At 52.8% G+C, this 18,911-nt stretch overlaps 6 protein-coding genes across 6 annotated transcripts; 5 read left to right on the top strand and 1 right to left on the bottom strand.

Moving 5' to 3' along the window:
- Positions 1 to 375: 375 nt before the first annotated feature.
- Positions 376 to 1,734, top strand: CIA1 (Cytosolic iron-sulfur protein assembly protein; the record flags this gene model as incomplete). Its single annotated transcript, XM_051439875.1, has 1 exon — positions 376 to 1,734. The coding sequence occupies one exon, from the start codon at positions 376 to 378 to the stop codon at positions 1,732 to 1,734; it is 1,359 nt and encodes a 452-aa protein (XP_051286302.1).
- An 800-nt stretch (positions 1,735 to 2,534) lies between these two features.
- J4E90_010361 (uncharacterized protein) lies at positions 2,535 to 4,027 on the top strand (the record flags this gene model as incomplete). The annotated part of the gene is made up of 3 exons (XM_051439874.1): positions 2,535 to 3,310; positions 3,358 to 3,757; positions 3,848 to 4,027. 3 exons carry the CDS (start codon positions 2,535 to 2,537, stop codon positions 4,025 to 4,027), a joined length of 1,356 nt encoding a protein of 451 aa, XP_051286301.1.
- Positions 4,028 to 7,970: 3,943 nt separating this feature from the next.
- On the top strand, positions 7,971 to 10,054 carry J4E90_010360 (uncharacterized protein; the record flags this gene model as incomplete). The annotated part of the gene is made up of 2 exons (XM_051439873.1): positions 7,971 to 8,924; positions 8,972 to 10,054. 2 exons carry the CDS (start codon positions 7,971 to 7,973, stop codon positions 10,052 to 10,054), a joined length of 2,037 nt encoding a protein of 678 aa, XP_051286300.1.
- A 1,140-nt stretch (positions 10,055 to 11,194) lies between these two features.
- On the top strand, positions 11,195 to 11,829 carry J4E90_010359 (uncharacterized protein; the record flags this gene model as incomplete). The annotated part of the gene is made up of 2 exons (XM_051439872.1): positions 11,195 to 11,253; positions 11,307 to 11,829. 2 exons carry the CDS (start codon positions 11,195 to 11,197, stop codon positions 11,827 to 11,829), a joined length of 582 nt encoding a protein of 193 aa, XP_051286299.1.
- A 1,011-nt stretch (positions 11,830 to 12,840) lies between these two features.
- On the top strand, positions 12,841 to 14,122 carry J4E90_010358 (uncharacterized protein; the record flags this gene model as incomplete). The annotated part of the gene is made up of 4 exons (XM_051439871.1): positions 12,841 to 13,029; positions 13,085 to 13,388; positions 13,445 to 13,643; positions 13,693 to 14,122. 4 exons carry the CDS (start codon positions 12,841 to 12,843, stop codon positions 14,120 to 14,122), a joined length of 1,122 nt encoding a protein of 373 aa, XP_051286298.1.
- A 2,746-nt stretch (positions 14,123 to 16,868) lies between these two features.
- On the bottom strand, positions 16,869 to 17,784 carry J4E90_010357 (uncharacterized protein; the record flags this gene model as incomplete). The annotated part of the gene is made up of 2 exons (XM_051439870.1): positions 16,869 to 17,324; positions 17,452 to 17,784. The coding sequence occupies 2 exons, from the start codon at positions 17,782 to 17,784 to the stop codon at positions 16,869 to 16,871; spliced, it is 789 nt and encodes a 262-aa protein (XP_051286297.1).
- Between the last annotated feature and the right edge of the window lie 1,127 nt (positions 17,785 to 18,911).

Below are 18,911 nucleotides of genomic sequence, written 5' to 3'. Positions count from 1 at the left end.
CTGGCTGCTTCAAGGCTTCGAGCGAAAAGTGTAAAGCTTGTAATATGTATATTATGTAAAAAGAAGAATAAAGAAGATCTAGTCAAACAAGAACAAGAACTGGATAGAGCACATGTGCAAGGGTCCGATAACGCAGACCGACCCGCAATGGTGGGAGGCTTGGCGAATAACGCTCATCTGAACTTTCTATGCCCCACGCGCGAACTGCCCCAAAAACATTGACTCAACTCCGGCTGCAAGCCACTACCAAAGATCAGCTAATGCGCACGCCCTCTTACAGCATATATCCATTCCTGATCCCATTGGAACCCTCGACCACCTGCCGCAATCGCCTTCCACCCGTCGCGACCAGCCCGCCGTCGCGGCCCCTCCACAATGTCTTCGCCCACCACCACCACCACCACCACCACCACCACACCAACCCACAAACTCACCCCCCTCGCAACCCTCACACCACCCTCCAACTCGCGAACCTGGCAATCCGCGCCGCATCCCTCCCTCCCTATCGTCGCAACTGCCTGTTCCGACCGCAGCGTCCGCGTCTACAGCCTAACCTCCTTCACGCTGCTACATTCTATAACCGGTGGGCATAAGCGCAGCGTGCGGACTGTATCCTGGAAACCGAATACACGCGGGCAGAGCGTGTTGGCGACTGGTAGTTTCGATTCTAGTGCCGGGATATGGCGGAGGGAAGAAAACGGCGGTAGTGGTGGAATGGAGAATGATTTCACGTCAAGACGCTTCGGCGGCGCAGAAGACGACTCCGACAACGAACGCGACGAAGCAGACGACTACCAATTCTCCTGCATCCTCGACGGCCACGAATCCGAAATCAAATGCCTAGCCTGGAGTCCCTCTGGCCAATACCTAGCGACGTGCTCCCGCGACAAGAGCGTGTGGATATGGGAAGAACTCGAAGACGATAACTTTGAGACTGTGGCTGTGCTGCAGGAACACGACGGCGATGTCAAGAGCGTGGCATGGCACCCGGAAGAAGATTTGCTGGTCAGCACGAGCTACGATGATACAGTGAGGTTGTACAAGGAGGATGCGGATGATTGGGTGCAGGTTGCGTTGATTGAGGGGCATGCGAAGACGGTTTGGTGGGCGGAGTTTGAGGGGAGTGGGATGGCGGGGAGGGATTGGAGGAAAGATGCCACTAACACATCAAACACAACACTATCAGAACAGCAACGATCGGAATATATCACGGAGTTGGAACGATCGGGACCGCGACTCGCGACGTGCTCAGACGACTGCACGGTACGGATATGGCGCCGGAAAGCGAAAGAAGGGGATGACAACGCGAGTAACAAGACGGGCGTCCCTAGTATCATTCGCTCGGCGGCTATCGATGAGGAGTGGTATCAAGACGCTGTTCTGCCACGGGTTCACGAACGCGCTATCTACTCGGTTTCTTGGAGTCGGAGGACGGGTATGATTGTTAGTGCGGGTAGCGATGGGAAGGTTATTGTTTATAAGGAGAGGTGGAGGGGGCAGGCTGGTGGTGATGAGATGGATGTTGATGGTGCGCAGGCACAGGGATTGACGGAGTGGGTGGTTGTTGCGGAACTGTTTTCTGGTCATGATGTCTTTGAAATTAATCATGTTTGTTGGGCGAAGAGGGCGGATAAGGGGAGGAGGACGGAGGATGAAGAAGTGGTTTTGACTACGGGGGATGATGGGGAGGTTAGGGTTTGGGTGTTGGATGCGGTTGATGCGTCGAGCGCATGAGTGTAGCATGTGAGAGTGTATACACTGATGCTAATAGACCTGCTATCCAAACTATAGAACTCTAGCTTCAATGCTATGGCTTCAATGCTCTGCTCCTTCTGTGTTCATGTTTTTGATTATGACTATTACGACATTCGTTTCGGCGCGACTTGAGCTCAACAACCAAATATGCGAATCACCGTTTCTCCAATTCAGCGCAAACTGACCTCAACAGCTGGATACTCACGAATAAAGGTAGATGACACGTTCTCAGATCAGGCAAAGGGTCCAGAAGTTGGCAGGCCCCTGTCACATGCGAATGATGCAAATGCGAGGAATCAGGATGGGAAATGCCACACGTGGGCCATGTTGAAGCGCTCATCCAGTCCGCTCGCGTCAAGAGCCTGTGGCGCAGGGAGCGTTGGGCGGACTGGCGTCATGCCAAGGTGCCGATCAGATCAGGATTCAAGGAAGCGCGAGAATTTACGGACGGCAGCTAGACGCAATCTACGCGTGTCCAACATTATACTAGCCACGCCGTCACCGTCTATCTACTGTATCTACTGTCTCACCGTCTCTGCTGTGTGCGTCTGCGATGCTGTGCAAGGCCGTCGTCACTTCCTCCTCACCCATCTAATTGGCGCTTGCGCATAATTCCCCCGACCTCGACCGTTATCACCCGCGTGTTCCCCCATATCTGGGCATTGCGCACCCGACGCCTACTCCTACTCTCCCACCTACAACCCACTCCGCCCTCTCAACATAGTTTTTGAGTTTGCACGTGCAGCGTAATTGTCCGTAATTGCCTCGACCCCACGCCTATGCCGCCAAAACGAAAGCGGTCCACCACTGTATCTTCGGTCAAGAAAGACGCCATGGACGCTGTGCAGCCCTCATCGCGCGACGCCTCGGACGAGGGTGCCGAGGACCCTGTTCTCCAGGCCGTCGCGTCCAAGAAGGAGCGCCAGGCCGATGCTAATGGCACCACCACCAAGCGGGTCCGCGTTAAGAGCGCCCACGGCGACGAGGATACCGACGAGGATGAGCGCGCGAGCAAGAAGAGCCGGCGCACGTCATCGCTCGCCGGTGACGACCACGGCGAGGGTGGTGAGGCTGGCAGCATGCGCATGGAGCCTCCGCCCAAAGCTGGTCTCGTCGACCCAGTAGGCTACAAGACGAACCCGCCGCCCGAGGGACGCCCGGTCAGGATATACGCAGACGGTGTTTTCGACCTCTTCCACATCGGCCATATGCGCGCCCTCCAGCAGGCCAAGACGGCCTTCCCCAACGTCCAGCTTATAGTTGGCGTTACCGGTAACAAGGAGACACATAAGCGCAAGGGTCTTACCGTATTGTCGGCGAGGGAGCGTGCTGAGAGCGTGCGCCATTGCAAATGGGTCGACGAGGTCATTGAGGACTGTCCGTGGATCGTGACCGCCGAGTTTCTGTTGAAGCACAACATTGACTACGTCGCCCACGACGACCTCCCCTACGGCGCAGACGAGGGTGACGATATCTACGGCCCGATCAAGGAGCGAGGCATGTTCCTCGTCACCCAAAGAACTGAGGGTCTCAGCACAACAGGTATCATCACAAAGTAAGTCCGCCAACTCAATTCCTCCTGCCTATACTAACACATCCCAGAATCGTCCGCGACTACGACCAATACATCGACCGCCAACTCAAACGCGGCACTTCCCGCAAAGAACTCAACGTCTCCTGGCTCAAGAAGAACGAGCTCGACGTCAAGCGCACCATGGCCGAGCTCCGCGACAGCATCAAAGCAAACTGGACAACAACCGGCCAGGAACTCAGCAAAGACTTCCGCCAATTCTGGCAATCGAGCCGCCCTGCCAGTCCTGCCCGCACACCCACGCGCGAGCAGTCGCAGGCGGAAACCATGGAAGCAGCGACCGTTGCTCGTTCTCCTTCTGCGATTTCGCGATTGAGCCATCTGGATATTCCGAGGGCGAATAACACGAGGGAGAGTAGCGAGTTTGCGGCTGGGTATAATTTGGGGTTGATTGGTGGTGTGAGGTCTTGGGTACGTTATCATATCCCTTCATAACCCTGCATAATCGCAAATACGCGGACGAGAAGAATTGAGAACATGGTTCACTAACAAGATACTTAGATGGCACGCTCCCGCCGCAACCTAAACGACAGCCGCCCGCAATCCCCCATCGACGACAGCTCCGACGAACAGGAAGCTAGGAGTCCCCAACAACATAAAGGAGAGCAGCAGCAGGAAGTCACCCGTGGTCGTACGGGTAAACAGACGAAGAGTGAGCCGGCTATGGATACTGCGGCTTAGGATGCTGTGAATCGGTACCTGTAGTAGGGCTTTCAAAGCGAAGGCAAACGTCTGCCTGAAGCGGTAGTCCTGTCGACGTTTCCTTCTGACCTAGCAAGCAAGCACCACATAGCTTGAGCGACCGTCGGAATGTGTATACGTGGCTAGGTGGGAAAGCCGTTGCACGATGAAAAACGTACATTATCATAATACTTATTTCTCTTGTCGTGAGCTGTTTACTGCGCCCCTCTTCCGCTTTGCCCTGTGTTACTGAACTTGATTTCTATTTTTATCTGATCTATGCTAGTTTGCCATAGAGCTTGAAATGCCCACCTACGATGGATCGATACCTGGGTACTGCGCCTACCTTTCCGATGAAAGCTGGCAAAAAACCTATAATGCCTGCTCTGCTGTCGCTGTCGTTGTTGGGGTCAAACGACAATGATTGGGAACTGGCCAAACGAGTGGTGTGCTGTGCTTGTTACACCAGACAATTGTTGGCTTGTTCTTTCGCGTATCTTTGATTGAGGTGAAGTATTGTGGCAGTGTTGAAAGAAAGTGGATTGCTATGCGAGCATATACATGGAGAAGATATGTACCCAACTTGAGTGAGAGTGGCATACGCTAACCCCGAGATTGAGTTCCCATCTCATATGATCTCATCTACGATTAAAGACCAGCATTAGAGTCGTAGTACACACGGACGGACGGAGAAGGAGGAGTCATCACACGTACGGTCGATACGGAGTCTTGAAGAGATCGTGGTGTATACGTATACGAACCAACACAAAAGCATCATCCATACGGAGTATCACGCACCAACGTCCAACAGCCAAAAGTCCCGGGCTCAGTCAAAGCAGAAAGCTGTCTCACTCTACCCCATGTGTATCATAACCTTCACAACTCACCCTCATTGCGCCTGTCCTCCAGCCCCCTGCTCTCCTTACATCCGCCTGTGTCCCTACGCCCGCTCGCTCAACCCCATTCGAGCGTGTCCGGTTGGCGCGAGATTGAGCCAGACGATGTGGGTTGAGGGTGAGTGTAGCTGGTGTAGGCAGTGTGCGAGGGAGGGCGTGAGGGAGGAGAGGGTTAGGGGGAGGAGAGAAGGGTATGCGAGGGGGGTAGATCAGTATAACAAGGGGAGATACGGTGGTTGGGGGTCTTGAGAGGGTGGAGTGAGGTGGATTGGATGTCTTCGGGGATGTGATGGAAGATTTGTCAGGCGGGAGGAGTGAGAAGAAATGAGGCGGAGTGGACGAGGGAGATGCGATAGGGCGGGTAGATTCATAGAGGTAGAGGACAGGAAAAGCCTAAGGGTGGTTAGGACGATAGATCCTACGTATGGAAAGATTCTCGAACAAAAGATAGTATGGTACGCGCCGTTGACTCATGCCGAGCTCAGTCTTGTCTCGCACTGATCACTGAAGTGGCAACTTTTGGGAGACGACGAAGGAAAAGTGTGCACCGTTAACTCAGATCTGGGGCATGATCTTGTTTCGCGCTCGTTACTGAAGCGGGAAATACCCTAGAAACCTACGAAAGAAGAGTACGCACATCTGATCCAGACTATGGCGTGATCGTATCTCATGCTCGTTATTGGAGTTGTCCATTGGGGACGGGATGATCGCAATACACCTAGTTTCTCGATGTTTTGTCAAACTGAAAACTCTTCAAAGATGAGCAAGAATACCCTCACAAAGAGAAACATGTCCGTGGATATCCCATGAATACCCCATGAAGTGGCTTGCCTCGTCGTTTCTAATCACTGTGTTGTCGTAGTGAAGCTGACGCAAGACGACACGTTGTCGCTGTTGAGAAACTTTTCCCTTCATAATCGCAACGCAACGCGGGGTTGCGAGGTTTACGTGTCGACGTGACTGGACCGGGATGTAGAGTCGAAGTGAGGCATGATGGCTGTTCGGCACTTTGGAGTGGTGCCTGACGATGGCGAAATGATCTTCCTGGATACGACACCAACGAGCCTTCCCTGCGCTTACGTCGGGACCTGCATTATCAACAAAACACCACACGACGGGCGGAGGACGTCTGCGAACATGTTCAAGTCCTTCGACCATCAGAGCGACAACCACTCAGCGTGCGCCGGGCGAGAGGGATAATTAGTCCGATCCAACGAGAGCGCATCGTGTGACATCGCGACTTCCTAAGCGCAGCAGCAGGCGCGGTTCTGCCTCAGAACCACACCGGCGTCTCCAGCCCTACTATATTATAGATAAATGGGGCCCTCCATGCTCCCGTTTTTCTAGATGCTCTTGGTCCCACCCAGACTCGCTGCACGCGGTATAGATCGCCTCACACCCGCGATGTGATATACGACCAGCCCTCTCCACGCCCAGGGCCCTCCTTACTAGCAGCCCCTCCGTTGTCCGCCCGTCACCAGCCGTCGCTTATCTGTCATACCATGAGAGGCTGCTCTGCTTTTGCCCATCACGATCTGCGACACACGAACCGGACAGGTCTTCTGAACGAGTCGGTCCTTGGGCACTCGGCAGTTTGTCGGAGCGGCAAGGCTGCTAGATGAAGCGGTTGCGTTTCAGTCGCCTTTGGATCCCGCGCCCGCACGCCAGGACGTCCGACGATCGCACTTGTGGACGACTCATGATGGCATCGAAGGGGCCAGGAACACGACTGACGTCGGTGGGTCGGATGTCTAGAAGCTGGACACGACGTGCGACGCGTCTGCTTGCCATCGCAATCCATGGATGTGTGCTGCATGCAGCGTCCGGTCAGACTGGGTCAGTCGCGTCGAGGACAGCGACACAGGACTGGGACCGGATTTTCTTTTCATCCCCCCGGATAGCAGCGCGGATGCCAAATGCTCGCCCTACTTTCAATAAGTGAGGCGGCCGTGATGCGCTCCCCGGTGCTGCAGCCAATCACGGGTGGCTGCACGCGGTCTCGGCGTGCTGGGCCTGCACATCTGCTGCATTCTGCTCCCTCACGACATCGTCGGATACCGTGTCTGGCGAGCGAGACAGCGCTACTGCGGCTCCGCGTTTACCGTCTGAGGTCTGTTAATTGCTGTCGCTGCTGACTAGCGGTGTGCAGTCGCCGCTGGGATGACACGCGTTGCAGCTTCACGCTCACCAGACACGCCCGAGGTCCCCTACGGAACGCCCTAACGCCGTCGGTCGTTCTGTGGCGATCGCCTCCCACGTCCCAAAGTATTGGATTGCACATTTAAGATATGGTCAGAGCATAATCCACGACGTAGTCACAGGTCTGTGCCCGTCTTTTAAACAAGAATGCAAGGGCACCCGCTCGCACCTAACCTCAGCCTCCGACCTTGCACAACCACCCACAACGACACAAACGTTGTTTGATTTCCGCAGCGTCACCTTGCAGCACTCGCACGCCCTGTCGCAACTCTACTACTACTCCATCCAGTAGTACCCCTTCCTGTCTGTCTCTCTGTTTTTTTGCTCGTTCCGCGCTGTTGCACTTTGCTTTTGCAGCAAAGTGGTTTTCCTACGAAGCCGTCTCTTCACGCTTCGCATCGTCACTCTTCTGTTTTTGTCATCATCGCGAATGACCACTCTGTCCTGCTTGCTATGAGATAAGCCTCGACTGGCATACAAGAGATCCTATTGATCTGGTATCCAACGAGGGCACATGCAAAAAGGTACGACTTGCTAAGCACGATCCCGCGTCTTCGTGCTTGTCTGACTCGGGAGCTATCTCGTTCGTTCCAGCGGCCACCCGTCGCTGCGTCAAACAGTCTATGAACACGTTTCTGGCTTGTGTCTTACAAACCGCTCTGTCTTGGATAGTTTGTAAGCTAACGAGTGGTAGTTGGCGCTTGTAGCAACCCCATGCGCTTTTCTTGAGCCTTCGCTTCCCCAGGCTTCCTCGTCGCCATTACGCACACTCGCGCGCTCGACACCTTCCCGCTTTCAACCGTCGTCGTACACCCTACCTACGTCATCTTATGAGAACCCGGCCCACCATGCAGCAGAACTGCGGGAGCATCCGTCGGCGGAAGGAGATGCGTTCCCAGCCGACCAAGCCTGTCAATACAGCTTCCTCTTTCGGACCTGGCTTTGCTTCACGGTCGGCCATGGATGTCGACGACAGAAGCGCTTCCACGTCATGGCACAGCTCTACGACGTGCCTGGATGGACAGATGGAAGAGACCGCGTCAGGACCACGGCATGCGGTTGTCGAGGTTAGATCAAGAGATGGAAGTCCAGCACGAACGTTATCACTCTATCACTCCACCATCCCAGAAGAACTCGCAGGATATCTACGAGTTATGATGCCTGGAGAGACGGGGGTAGAACAGTCTGGCGAGGAGCTGGCAGAGAACTTCCTCGAAGCATTAGATCTACCGCCAGTCACCAAACAGTCGTTGAGCGAGCTGGACATTCAGAGCATCATCACCAACATCAAGTTACGGCATGACGTCAACTTCGACAGAGACCTCAGCTTCAGACCGAACGTCGATGGCGTCAAGGGACAAGAGAAGGAGAGAGTAGCGGACAAGTACTGGGGAGCGTTGATCGCCGAACTAGTACTATACAACCGCATGTTCCACGGCACACCACCCCTGTCACCGATTCAAGTCGAAGCTTTCACACCATATGCGCAACGGCGGATACCGATCTTGTTCCAGAACGTCCGCGATGTTCTCAAGAGCCTGGTACCCGATCGCGACCATTCCAGAGTGGACGAGCATCTCGATGTTCCTATGTTGATGCAGGCTATCGAGCGGGGTGTGTGCGATCTAGGACGCTTGTCGGAGTGGATGGCGCAACTACTCAAGGAGCACTGCGCGCCCATGCGCGACATCCTGGTCGACGAGATGGTCACTTGCACACGACTGGGCGAGACGGACCGCAATCTCGAAAAGATCGTTGAAGGTCTGAGGAAGCTGTTCGGCATTCTGGAGGCCATGAAACTCGTAAGTTGCCTGATGGATGTGATATGTGCTCAAGCTAACCCATGTAGGACGTTGCGAACCACCAGATCAGGAATCTGAAGACGCTTCTGATCGAGGACAGCGTCAACTTTGAGAAGCACTACCATCTCGACAGACTTGTCCATGGTAGGGCAAGAGTCAACATCAACACGGCACAAACCTGGTTCACTGACGCCGTTGATGAGTTCGGCCCCCAGTGCTCGCCACGACCCCGAGCTGGCCCATATTTTGAGCTAGAGGTCTTCACTCGCGCGGTAACAGCAATCACATTCGGCCGAGACGGGCGGAGCGACTTTCCCGATACCTTCTTCCTAGACCATGATCGCCTAGCATCACTCAAGGCCGAGGTTGACGATCTCGTCATGTTTGAAGTTTGCATGGAGATGTACACACAACTCGCCCGACAGCTAGGCTACCAAGGCTCCATGACCCTTGCCATCGGTCAGCAACTCCGCACCGCCCTTTCCGCCATCATGGGCGAAGCCGTAGGTCACGGTCCCCAACAATGGATGCTCAACTCGGAAGCCCTCTCCCTAGAAATCCTCCGCCAGGCCTCGCACCTCGCCGGCCAAACCCCCTCCTGCAGCTTCGACCACATGGCCGAAGCCAACCAACACCTGCGCACTCTATTCGTGCGTAGATCTTCCTGGCACGCCTCCCGCCTCGAAGCGTCGCTCCTCCCCCAAATCCTCGTCAACGTCGATCGCCACAGCACATCTTCGCCCATCGAACTCTTCAACGCCCTCGTCTCTATATCTCCCTCCATGCCGCCTCTCCCATCATTGTCTCGACCGAACATCGCCGATACGTTTGCTTTTGCGCATTTACATCCTGAGACGGCGAAATTGACTGATCTCGCCAACCGGGTTACACATATTATACTGCTTCATTGGCGCATTTGGGGGCCGATTGCTTATGTGATGGAGGATGGGTCGCAGCGCTCGACGTCTACTGATGGGAGTGCGATGCCATCGTCAGTGTCGCAATCGCAGTCGCGGCAAGTGGCTTCGAACGCTGAGAAAGATGCTTCTGTTCCTACGAGTATGCGGACGGGTGAGAAGCTGGATGCGGGGCAGGATACGCATGGCTGTCATCAGTCGCTTCCGCAATAACACCCACATTCGCCCACACATACGCATCTCCCCCACATCACATCTACCTCCTTCTTCCTTTGTTCTTCCCATCATCCGGTTTCCTGGCGTTCAAAAGGCTTCACACGAACGATTACTACCGGCGGGATCTACAAACGGCGCCACAACGGTTCTTTGTTGTTTTTTGCTTGTTTTCCACGATACCACTTTCATGCTCACGGCGCTGCGGCAACACTATACGTTGTAATAGAATGTATTCGAAAAGACTGTCTGTTGGCTTTCTATTACTTTTAGCGATGGGATGTGGGATGTAGCATTAGCGGAGTATGATTACAGCTTCTCCGTATCAATGAACGTTATATTTGTATGTTGATGTTGCTGTTGGTCTTGGTTTGGTGCTGTGACAAAGCTCTTGTGGTCCTCTCAACCGATGTTTTCGATCGACAAGCCACATCGTGGTGCTCTTGACTGTATCACCCAATTCATCTGCCTCATAACTTCTCGACACTCCTCTTCGTACTTCTTAACCCCCATAGTCGTAATTTTCCTACTCCCATAGCGCACTCCTTGTTCATTTTCTCGCGATACAACAGTGTTCAGCTTGTAGATCCCACCTCCTCAGCACATCTAAGGTGTAAGTCATACGGGAATAGTCGTGGATATACGTAGGATGATATAATTGGGTTTTGGAAACGCCTGGATAGATGAGGGGGAAAGGGTGAAAACAGTCAGGGAAGCTGGAGTAGTGTTTGTTGATGTGAGAAGAATGTGTGAGCGCTTCGTAGATGTGATTCATCGATTTCTGATGCTTACTCACAGAGTTATATATGTAACAGATGTTTGTTCCTTATAGCAAGAAGAGATATAGAGAGCACAACTCGTACAGTTTTATTTCTAGATATTGCCTTGTCGTTATTACAGACTGGGATGCGTCTACCGGTGGTACGTCATAGCCTTACTCCCTCCCTCCTTCCACAATGGTACGGGTTGCCTGCGCAAACGGCGCTTAGCGCCAAGCTAGTACCAAAAGAGTGTTTGCTCGATACCTAGGTACTTTGTTTACTACTCTCACCTCTGTTCTCACTCCACGCAGTCGACTCATATCATTTCACGCAGGCGAACCACCGCAATTTCACGACAGACAACCTCTTCAAGGACAACATGGCCGCCGACATCAAGGACATCGCAAGCGCTTCCGCGTCTCGAGACGTCGATGAGATGTAAGTAGCAACCTTGGAAAGGCTTGTGTATGTTTCCTCACTGACGATGTTAGCACGCGCGACAACCACCTCAACTCGCCTCTCTTGCGTCTTCCTGGAGAGCTTCGTAACCGCATCTACGCATACGTCTTCTTCGATGTAGAAGTAGTGGCGACAGACCCAGACTGGGACTGGAACGGCCGGGGGGGGGGCCGGCGGAACGAGAGCCCAATCCACGTACTCACGACCTGCCAGCAGATTCGCCACGAAGCTACCTCCATCTTCTGGAATGAATGTACGATATACCCTGTAGCTATCTATACATTCTCCGATGTCGCATCAATCATGGGAGAGTCAAACTGCGCTCGTATCACGTTCCTCTGCGTAGATAGGGGTCTAGTCTTCGACGGAATTGCCTTCGACTTCACACTACCAGTCCCGTACCCCTTGGCGGATTTCCCTCTGTTACGGAAGCTTGATGTGATTGGTGACTTCTCCAGACCAAAGGATGACATGGAGGACGCTGTACTGCGCTGTATTCGCGCCAAGGGCGTCGAAGTCAATTGCATAGACCAGGACCTTGACAAAGTATGGTAGGGAACTTCAGCGAGCATGGCCACACAAGCATCACGACATGACTTGAATTGAATGCGTTCTAGCTGCCGCATTCTGGAAACAAGCGATCGGACCCGTCGGAGACTAGCGATACTTGGGTGGATCAGCCTGCATACAATGAAGAACACGATGGAGTCGAGTGCGTGCGCAAGTAGTTGACCGCAAGGCATAATCGTACAAAATCATCATCTCACATCTTGTTATCTCCATGAAGTGAAGAACAGCAGTGCCTCCAGGCGAGCGGGCTTGCACTCTCGTACCTATGTGGAGAGGTCTACATTACCTCAGAATTCTAGAAACCTTGGTTCGGTACCAATCGTGGACTGCAGCGCATCTGCTCGGTTTCTTCCGTCCATAAAGTGGACCTTCATCGCAGCAACTCCTTGCCCCGAACCCACGATCTGACCCAGCGCCAAAAATACGGACCTTCTCCTCGGTTCACTTGCTCTTCACCCTCTCGATTCGACCAGGAAAGCCAGGTTCCCGTCTCGAGACACGACTAGTGGTCACTAGCCACCATCTAGACCCGGCATCCTGATCGCCGGCGCGGGAGATCGCTCCGCTAGTTTTTCGGTACCATCGCCATGGCGTCGCTGTATGGATACAAAACGTGTCAGATTACTTACATAGCACGCATAGCTCTCCTTTCTAGCAAGATTTTCGTCGTCTTGGTCGCAGCGGCTGCATGTTTCCTTCCGCTACACGTGGGCACGGTGCGAAGATGACGCACCAGACCCTGCAGCGAGTCGAGTTCGCGGCTGTCACAACCGTTTCCGAGCAGGGAAATGTGAGGATGGTAACGGCGCGAAAGAGGAACGGGTGCATCAGCGTGAGTCGAAGGCCTTGGTGGTTATTTGTTATGATCCACTTCAACTGGGTACGAGCTGGTGCGGTCAATGTCGGCGGAGTCGTATAAAATAATAGCAGGTTCCTCGAGATGCAGGTACATACTCTGTCTGGGGCTTTGCTGATCATATTCGTCTTGAACCCACAATGGCGGCGCCCGTGAACGATGTCGATCCTTCTGCGAGGCTGATTGCACCGGATGGTCTGCCACTTGCCATCATCGCCATCTCGTCCATCTTCTTCGCTCTTTCTATTGTTACCGTAGCGTTGCGAACTTATATTCGAATTAAGAAAAGAATATTTGGCTTGGAAGATGCGTTCATGGTTGTTGGCACGGTATGTTCATCACCAAAGATTCTGTGACTAGGGCTATGCTAACATCACCTCCAAGATCGCATACATCCCCGTCACAGGTCTTGCAATATACGGCTGTCTCGCTGGCCTCGGTAGAATGAACGAAGATCTCAATGCGTGGCAGCAGTCCGAAGCCATTAAGTACTACCTCATTTGGATCTTGGTGTACGTTGTTGCACTTGCAACTGTCAAGTCCTCCGTGTGCATCACGATTAGGCGAATTGCATCGATCAAGAAGCCTATGAGAATCACCGTTTGGGTTCTCCTCGCTGTTACCTGGGCGTCCTTCCTCGTTACCTTTGTTGGAACGCTGGCCTACTGCCAGCCGGTGCGCGCTTTGTGTGAGTACACCTGGTTTGCCATTTAGAAGTCGGGCAAGACCGACTAATATCTACAGGGACTCCGACGTTGATCATGAGTGGCGACGGAGAGTGCGCTTCTGCGGAGACATTCCTCATCATCGCGCACACTGCGACTGTATCAACCATCTTGACCGACATGGCCCTGGTTGTCGTGCCGGCTATAATCCTGTGGAACACGCAGATGAAGAGACAATCGAAACTCCAAGCATTCGGACTGCTATCATTCGCCTCCCTGTAAGTCCTTATTCATCAAAGCAGTACGAACAATAACTGACAACACCAGCGCCTCAATCATCACCATGATACGCATCCCATTCGTTAACAAATTCGAGTCCCAGACCAACCTCCCCTTCTGGGTCGCCCACATCGTCCTCTGCTCGAACGTCGAAACAGGCATCGGCTGCTTCGCCTCCTCCCTCCCAGCCCTGCGCCACTACTTTCAGAACGAACGCGACAACAGCACCGACCCGAACAGCAAGCATCGCGTCGCAACAACCGTCACTGCAGGCGGCCGCTCGCGCAGACAAAGAGGAGGAGACAGCTACCACGGCCCCTCGGACCACGGCTTCAGCTTGTCTGCTGTGCATCATGGGCGCGATCAGGATGCTTGGGAGAGAATACACGATGGCGCGTCGGATAAGAGCACGGCGCCGATGAATGATAAAAGGATTTATCATGATAGGACGTATACTGTTGATGTTGAGTCGGCTTGACGAGAAGACCTTTTACTCCGGACGCACCTCCATAATATCTACAATGAACCTAACGGAGGTCTTCCTTGCGTTTCCATGCTCAGTCTTCCGCTACATAGCCTTTGCCATTTGAATCAATAAGTTCAGCGTCCTCTCCAAAAGTCGCCTTCATCTTCTTTATCCATTCCTTATCTGCATATCTCTTCGAGAGCATGTCCCATCTCCACACGAATGTCTTTACCCCAGCGAATGTACCCTCATAACCACGCGCGTCCATATGAAAACTACGAGCAACGCTATAGTCAAGATGAACGACCTTAATTTTGTCGCGCAAGCTCTGGCTCGTATTGCGCACGAGACTACTCATATTGGGGTATCTCAGGTGAAATATGGTGCTTTGCCAGAAATAAGGAAGGGCTTCATAGTGGCACTGAGTACAGCTCTGTGCTATGCTCATCAGGTGGGGCGACCTGGGAGGATTCCTACTGGGGCGACAGTAACGAACGAGATATGCATGGTTGTCATCGAAAACGTAAAGGTATATTTTGTTCCGAAGCTCGGCCGGAAGGCGGAGAAGAGGTGAGTTGCGCTGGTTCGCAGCGGTGCTGTTGTAATCTGTCAGCTCGAAGTCGACACTTCACTGTCGCTGTTTCTTACATGCTGTCGAGATCCATTCTCACTCAACCGATTTGAGCTTGCGCAGTGATGGGGTCAGTTTGTTTGTTATGATTGGAGTTGGAAAGAGATTGAGGCTGTCAAGTGTGACCGGGTGGTTGTTATGGTACAAGATCGCGCTAGCGCACGTGGCTGTCTTGCTTGCCGTCCGCATTCACTCCGCTATTTTGGGCTATGACACCCCGCTAAGCCATACAAGACAGATGCGAGTAGTCATATCTTGTAAACAGGTACTCAAGAACGCGAAGGCGACGTGTGCCTCAACCAATACCTAGATATAGCGATACTAGGCCGAATCAAAAGTGACCTCCACGTCGCGACCCATCAACTCCTTGATCTTTTCCGCTACCCCGTTATAGTAGGTCGGATGCAATTCTATTTGAACGTTCCAGTATTTCAGCCCTGATAGACAGCCCGCGCACCTTTCGAAGTCGATGCTGTACGGAACATCTCCGGCCGCGTCTTGAAGCCTTGTGATCGCCATTGTTCTCGTCGTTACGGCCCCTAAACGCATAGACTTGACCATCGCAAGTAGTTCTGGTCTGACTCTAGCAATTAAGGGTCTGATATCGCCGATACGCATGAGCGAAAGGGTAAGGTGAGAGTAGTAAATTGGCTTTGACTCGTGCTCGATCTGCTTGCACGTCTTGAGGAGAGCGTTGTCGGTATTGTCCTCTCCGCAAAACGCGTATCCGTAGATGCGATTTCGGATCTCGCCCGGTAGTCGGAGGAGAGGAGATCTGAGCTGGTTGGCGGCAGTGCTAGCAGTTCTGTCAGCGATTTTGCCTCCAATAGTTGCGGAGTATCGCTTACATGGCTTCACGCTCCATCGTTGTCAGCATATAAGTGTACTGAATGCGAGTATCGTAAGCAAGGTAGTGTGAGAGCTGGTGCTGCAAAGCAATCGAAAGGTTTTCAACACGCGAGCGAATGAGCTTGGACCAACTGATCAGATGAAGGTGAGTGAAAGAGCGACCACAGCATTCGGTTATTGGAATACAATACAATATATCGTATACCTCCGCGCATCACTCAGATACTTCAATCTTACACTTCAACCACTCTCGTACCCATCTCAGTGTGTCGACCCCTGCCACCAAACAACTTCTAGCTCAGGATCATTGAATGGCTCTTGCATAGCCAGAAACACGTCCCTAGAATCTACCTCGTGGTACTGGGGCGTAATCGACACCTTCCTAAGCCCCTTGAACGAATGAAACATAGCATTGCGCCGTGACCCCAAATCCGCAAGTCCGCAAGATCTGTTGTTCATCAACACCAACGTCCAAGCCGTTCTCCAAGGGATGATGATATGCACTATGGCTTCATGACCAGAGAAAGTAGCGAGCCTTTTCACATCCGCAACCTCGTCTACTGATGTCTTGGATTTGGAATAGAGAAATGGTGTGGCTTCGGCCCGGATTTGGCGACAGATACCAAGGACATAGATACACTGACCGATGGTGGGTTGATGTGGATGGATGCTTAGTAGATGTCGCCGGACGACTACTATGTCGTTGATGCCGAAGATATACGCGTACACGGCGTTTCTTAGTTCCCCAGGTAGACGCAAAAATGGTGAGCGCTGTTGGTTATTCGTTTTAGTCTCCATGATATGGTGTCCGCGTCTGTAACTTTGAGCGATTATAGTTCAAAGCAACTTGAGTAATTGTTTGTATATCTTGTGGGCAGAGAGAGCTACTTGAAACTGAGAACATAGTACATATACTTTCCCGGAGTGATGGGTACCCATGGAATGAGCTCAAGAGTGAGCGAGCAGTGTCGGACTTTGCTACCATTCCAACGAGATATCTTCAAGGTATTCTCTACTTCACCATGTGTAGAACTGCATCGCGGCGATTTTAGAAGGTAACAGAATGTCATGTTAATTAATAAAGAGATACCAGAGCCGTCACTTCGGCTAGAGAGTAGTCCAAGAAGTCAAGTGACAAAGGAGAGAGCAAGCTGTGCCCACATAGTCCGTCCCACCCGTGGGACTCAAAACCCGATGACTTGCATCGACCCCAAAACTGCTGTGCCAGCCAACAAAGAGAAAGATAGTTTGTTCATTACGTCGTCCTGCTGCGATATGTTATATCTGCTCCCGCCGCACAAAGTTGATAAGTGCATAAGCTCCACTCGCTACCGCTGCGCCTAACATTGGCCCTAGCCAGTATATCCAGTGGTAGCTAGTAAAACCAACGACGACCGCGGGACCGAAACTGCGTGCTGGGTTCAAGCTGCCACCGGTGAAGTAGACACTGCATATCTCTGCGATGAAGAGCGACATCCCGATGTACATTGGTTTCGCTGACCCGGCTTCGAGCATGAGGATGCTGAGGACCAGTTGCGCGGTGACGAAAGCTTCCAGAAATAGACCCCGTGTTACGGAGACGGATGCGTCGAGCTTGGTGTCGATGGTGAGTTCGCCAGGCAAAAGACCGGAGACGAAGCCTGCTGCGGCTATGGCAGCAATCATTTGCGCTATGATGGTTTGAAGCGCACGGTGCCAGTGGATCTTTCGTGTGAGCCATAAGGCGGCAGTAACCTGTCAAGGACCGCGTTAGCGTCTGTTACACTGCATGTGTGTTCTGGCTGTATATGTTCCCGATGTTGCATATGGTGTTACCCAAGTGCCGGAGTCATACGAACACAGGCTGCGTGGCTAAACTTACTGCTGGGTTGAATTTACCACCACTGATGTCGGCAAAGATGGCGACGTTGATGGCGAGAGAGATACCGAAGGCGAAGGCGATGTACAAGAGCTTTCCCACATCCGGTATGGGATTCGAGCTTGCAGTCAAGTCGTTGGTGCCGGCAGCATTGAGTGCGATCTGAGTACCAGTGAAGGCCAAGGAAAGGAACATGAAGGTGCCAATAAGCTCTCCCAAGAAGGCTGTGGCCTCAGTCCGTAGGAAGTGATGCTTTCTTCGGTCTTCCGAGGGAGGTGCTGTAGAAGGCTCATGGAAAGGCAGACCGGAATCTTTCTCTTTGTCGTGGTCGAACATGGCGTATGGGTGACTAACAGCAGTGATAGAAGAGAAGGGCCTCAAAGGAATGGGAGGTGAAAGCACAATGGCAAGAGATGATCTTTGTTTGTAGGAAACGACGTGCTTTTCGAAAGCCATTATATCTGATCACTGAAATGGGAGGAGTAAGGTGGGCACTCCCGATTTTCATATTCGCCTGTGCGACCCGTGCTCCCGTGCCCACCTGAGAGAGATCATGGTTCCGTCCTCCTGGGCTGAACGTTGTCTGCTTGGATCAGCACGAGCCTGTTGTTGGAGTTGGGATCCATGCACCGCGCCAGGCCAGGAAGCGCTGATGCATTAGCGGGATGTGCGTTCCGACTGGTGTGCCGGTTGTAGCGAGATTGAAAAGTCAAAGCACGATGGAGCTAGAACCGAGAAACATCACGAGGGTCGTCTGACTACGCGCCACAGCAACTCAAAAGTGATGAGGGTTGTCTTCGTAGTCAAGATGAATCATTCCCTCCGAGCGCTACTGGACTCGACGTAGTGCAGCAGTAGGCAATGTGTCGTCTATTGGGAGCCATCCGTGACACAGGAATGCCATCTTACCACGCGTCAATAGCCTCACTGTCGGTTTGAGAAGAATGAATGCCATTCCTGCGAAGCTGGCGTGCATTGAAGTTCGAGCGTTGCCAAGCGTGGAGCCAGTAGTCAGGCACGGCCAATGTTTTGACAGGTCGTTCGAAACGTTGGTCGCTCCATAGTACTATCCAGACGCGTGCTTCGCCCCCTAGTGGCGGCTTCAGGAGAAGATATTAATCAATGTCAAAGCGATAGTTGCGCAAAGATGCTTGTCAAAATTCCAGTGTTGGGTGCACAAGCGTGGAGGTGGATGCTGCAGTGCGCAGGTATGACGGAGGATTCGCCGCGAAACGCGAAGCTTCACTCCGCGGAGGTCGTATACAGGTTGCTCCTGTGGACGCGCTTGAAGGCGACGCGTGGCAAGTGATGCCGGAATCCTGGAAGAGATTGCAACACTGCACCTCCCTCCATGAAGGTGTAGAGCTCTTGATGCGCTGCTATCGCGTCGATCGCCTGCGCAAGGTCAGTTGTTGGAATCGCAAAACTTTGTACTACCGACCTATTTCCACATGTGTAATCCA

Source organism: Alternaria incomplexa (genome assembly GCF_024043165.1).
Source record: "Alternaria incomplexa strain BMP 0042 chromosome Unknown scaffold_21, whole genome shotgun sequence".
NCBI classification, from domain to species: Eukaryota; Fungi; Ascomycota; class Dothideomycetes; order Pleosporales; family Pleosporaceae; genus Alternaria; species Alternaria incomplexa.
This window is presented reverse-complemented; position numbering and strand designations above follow the sequence as displayed.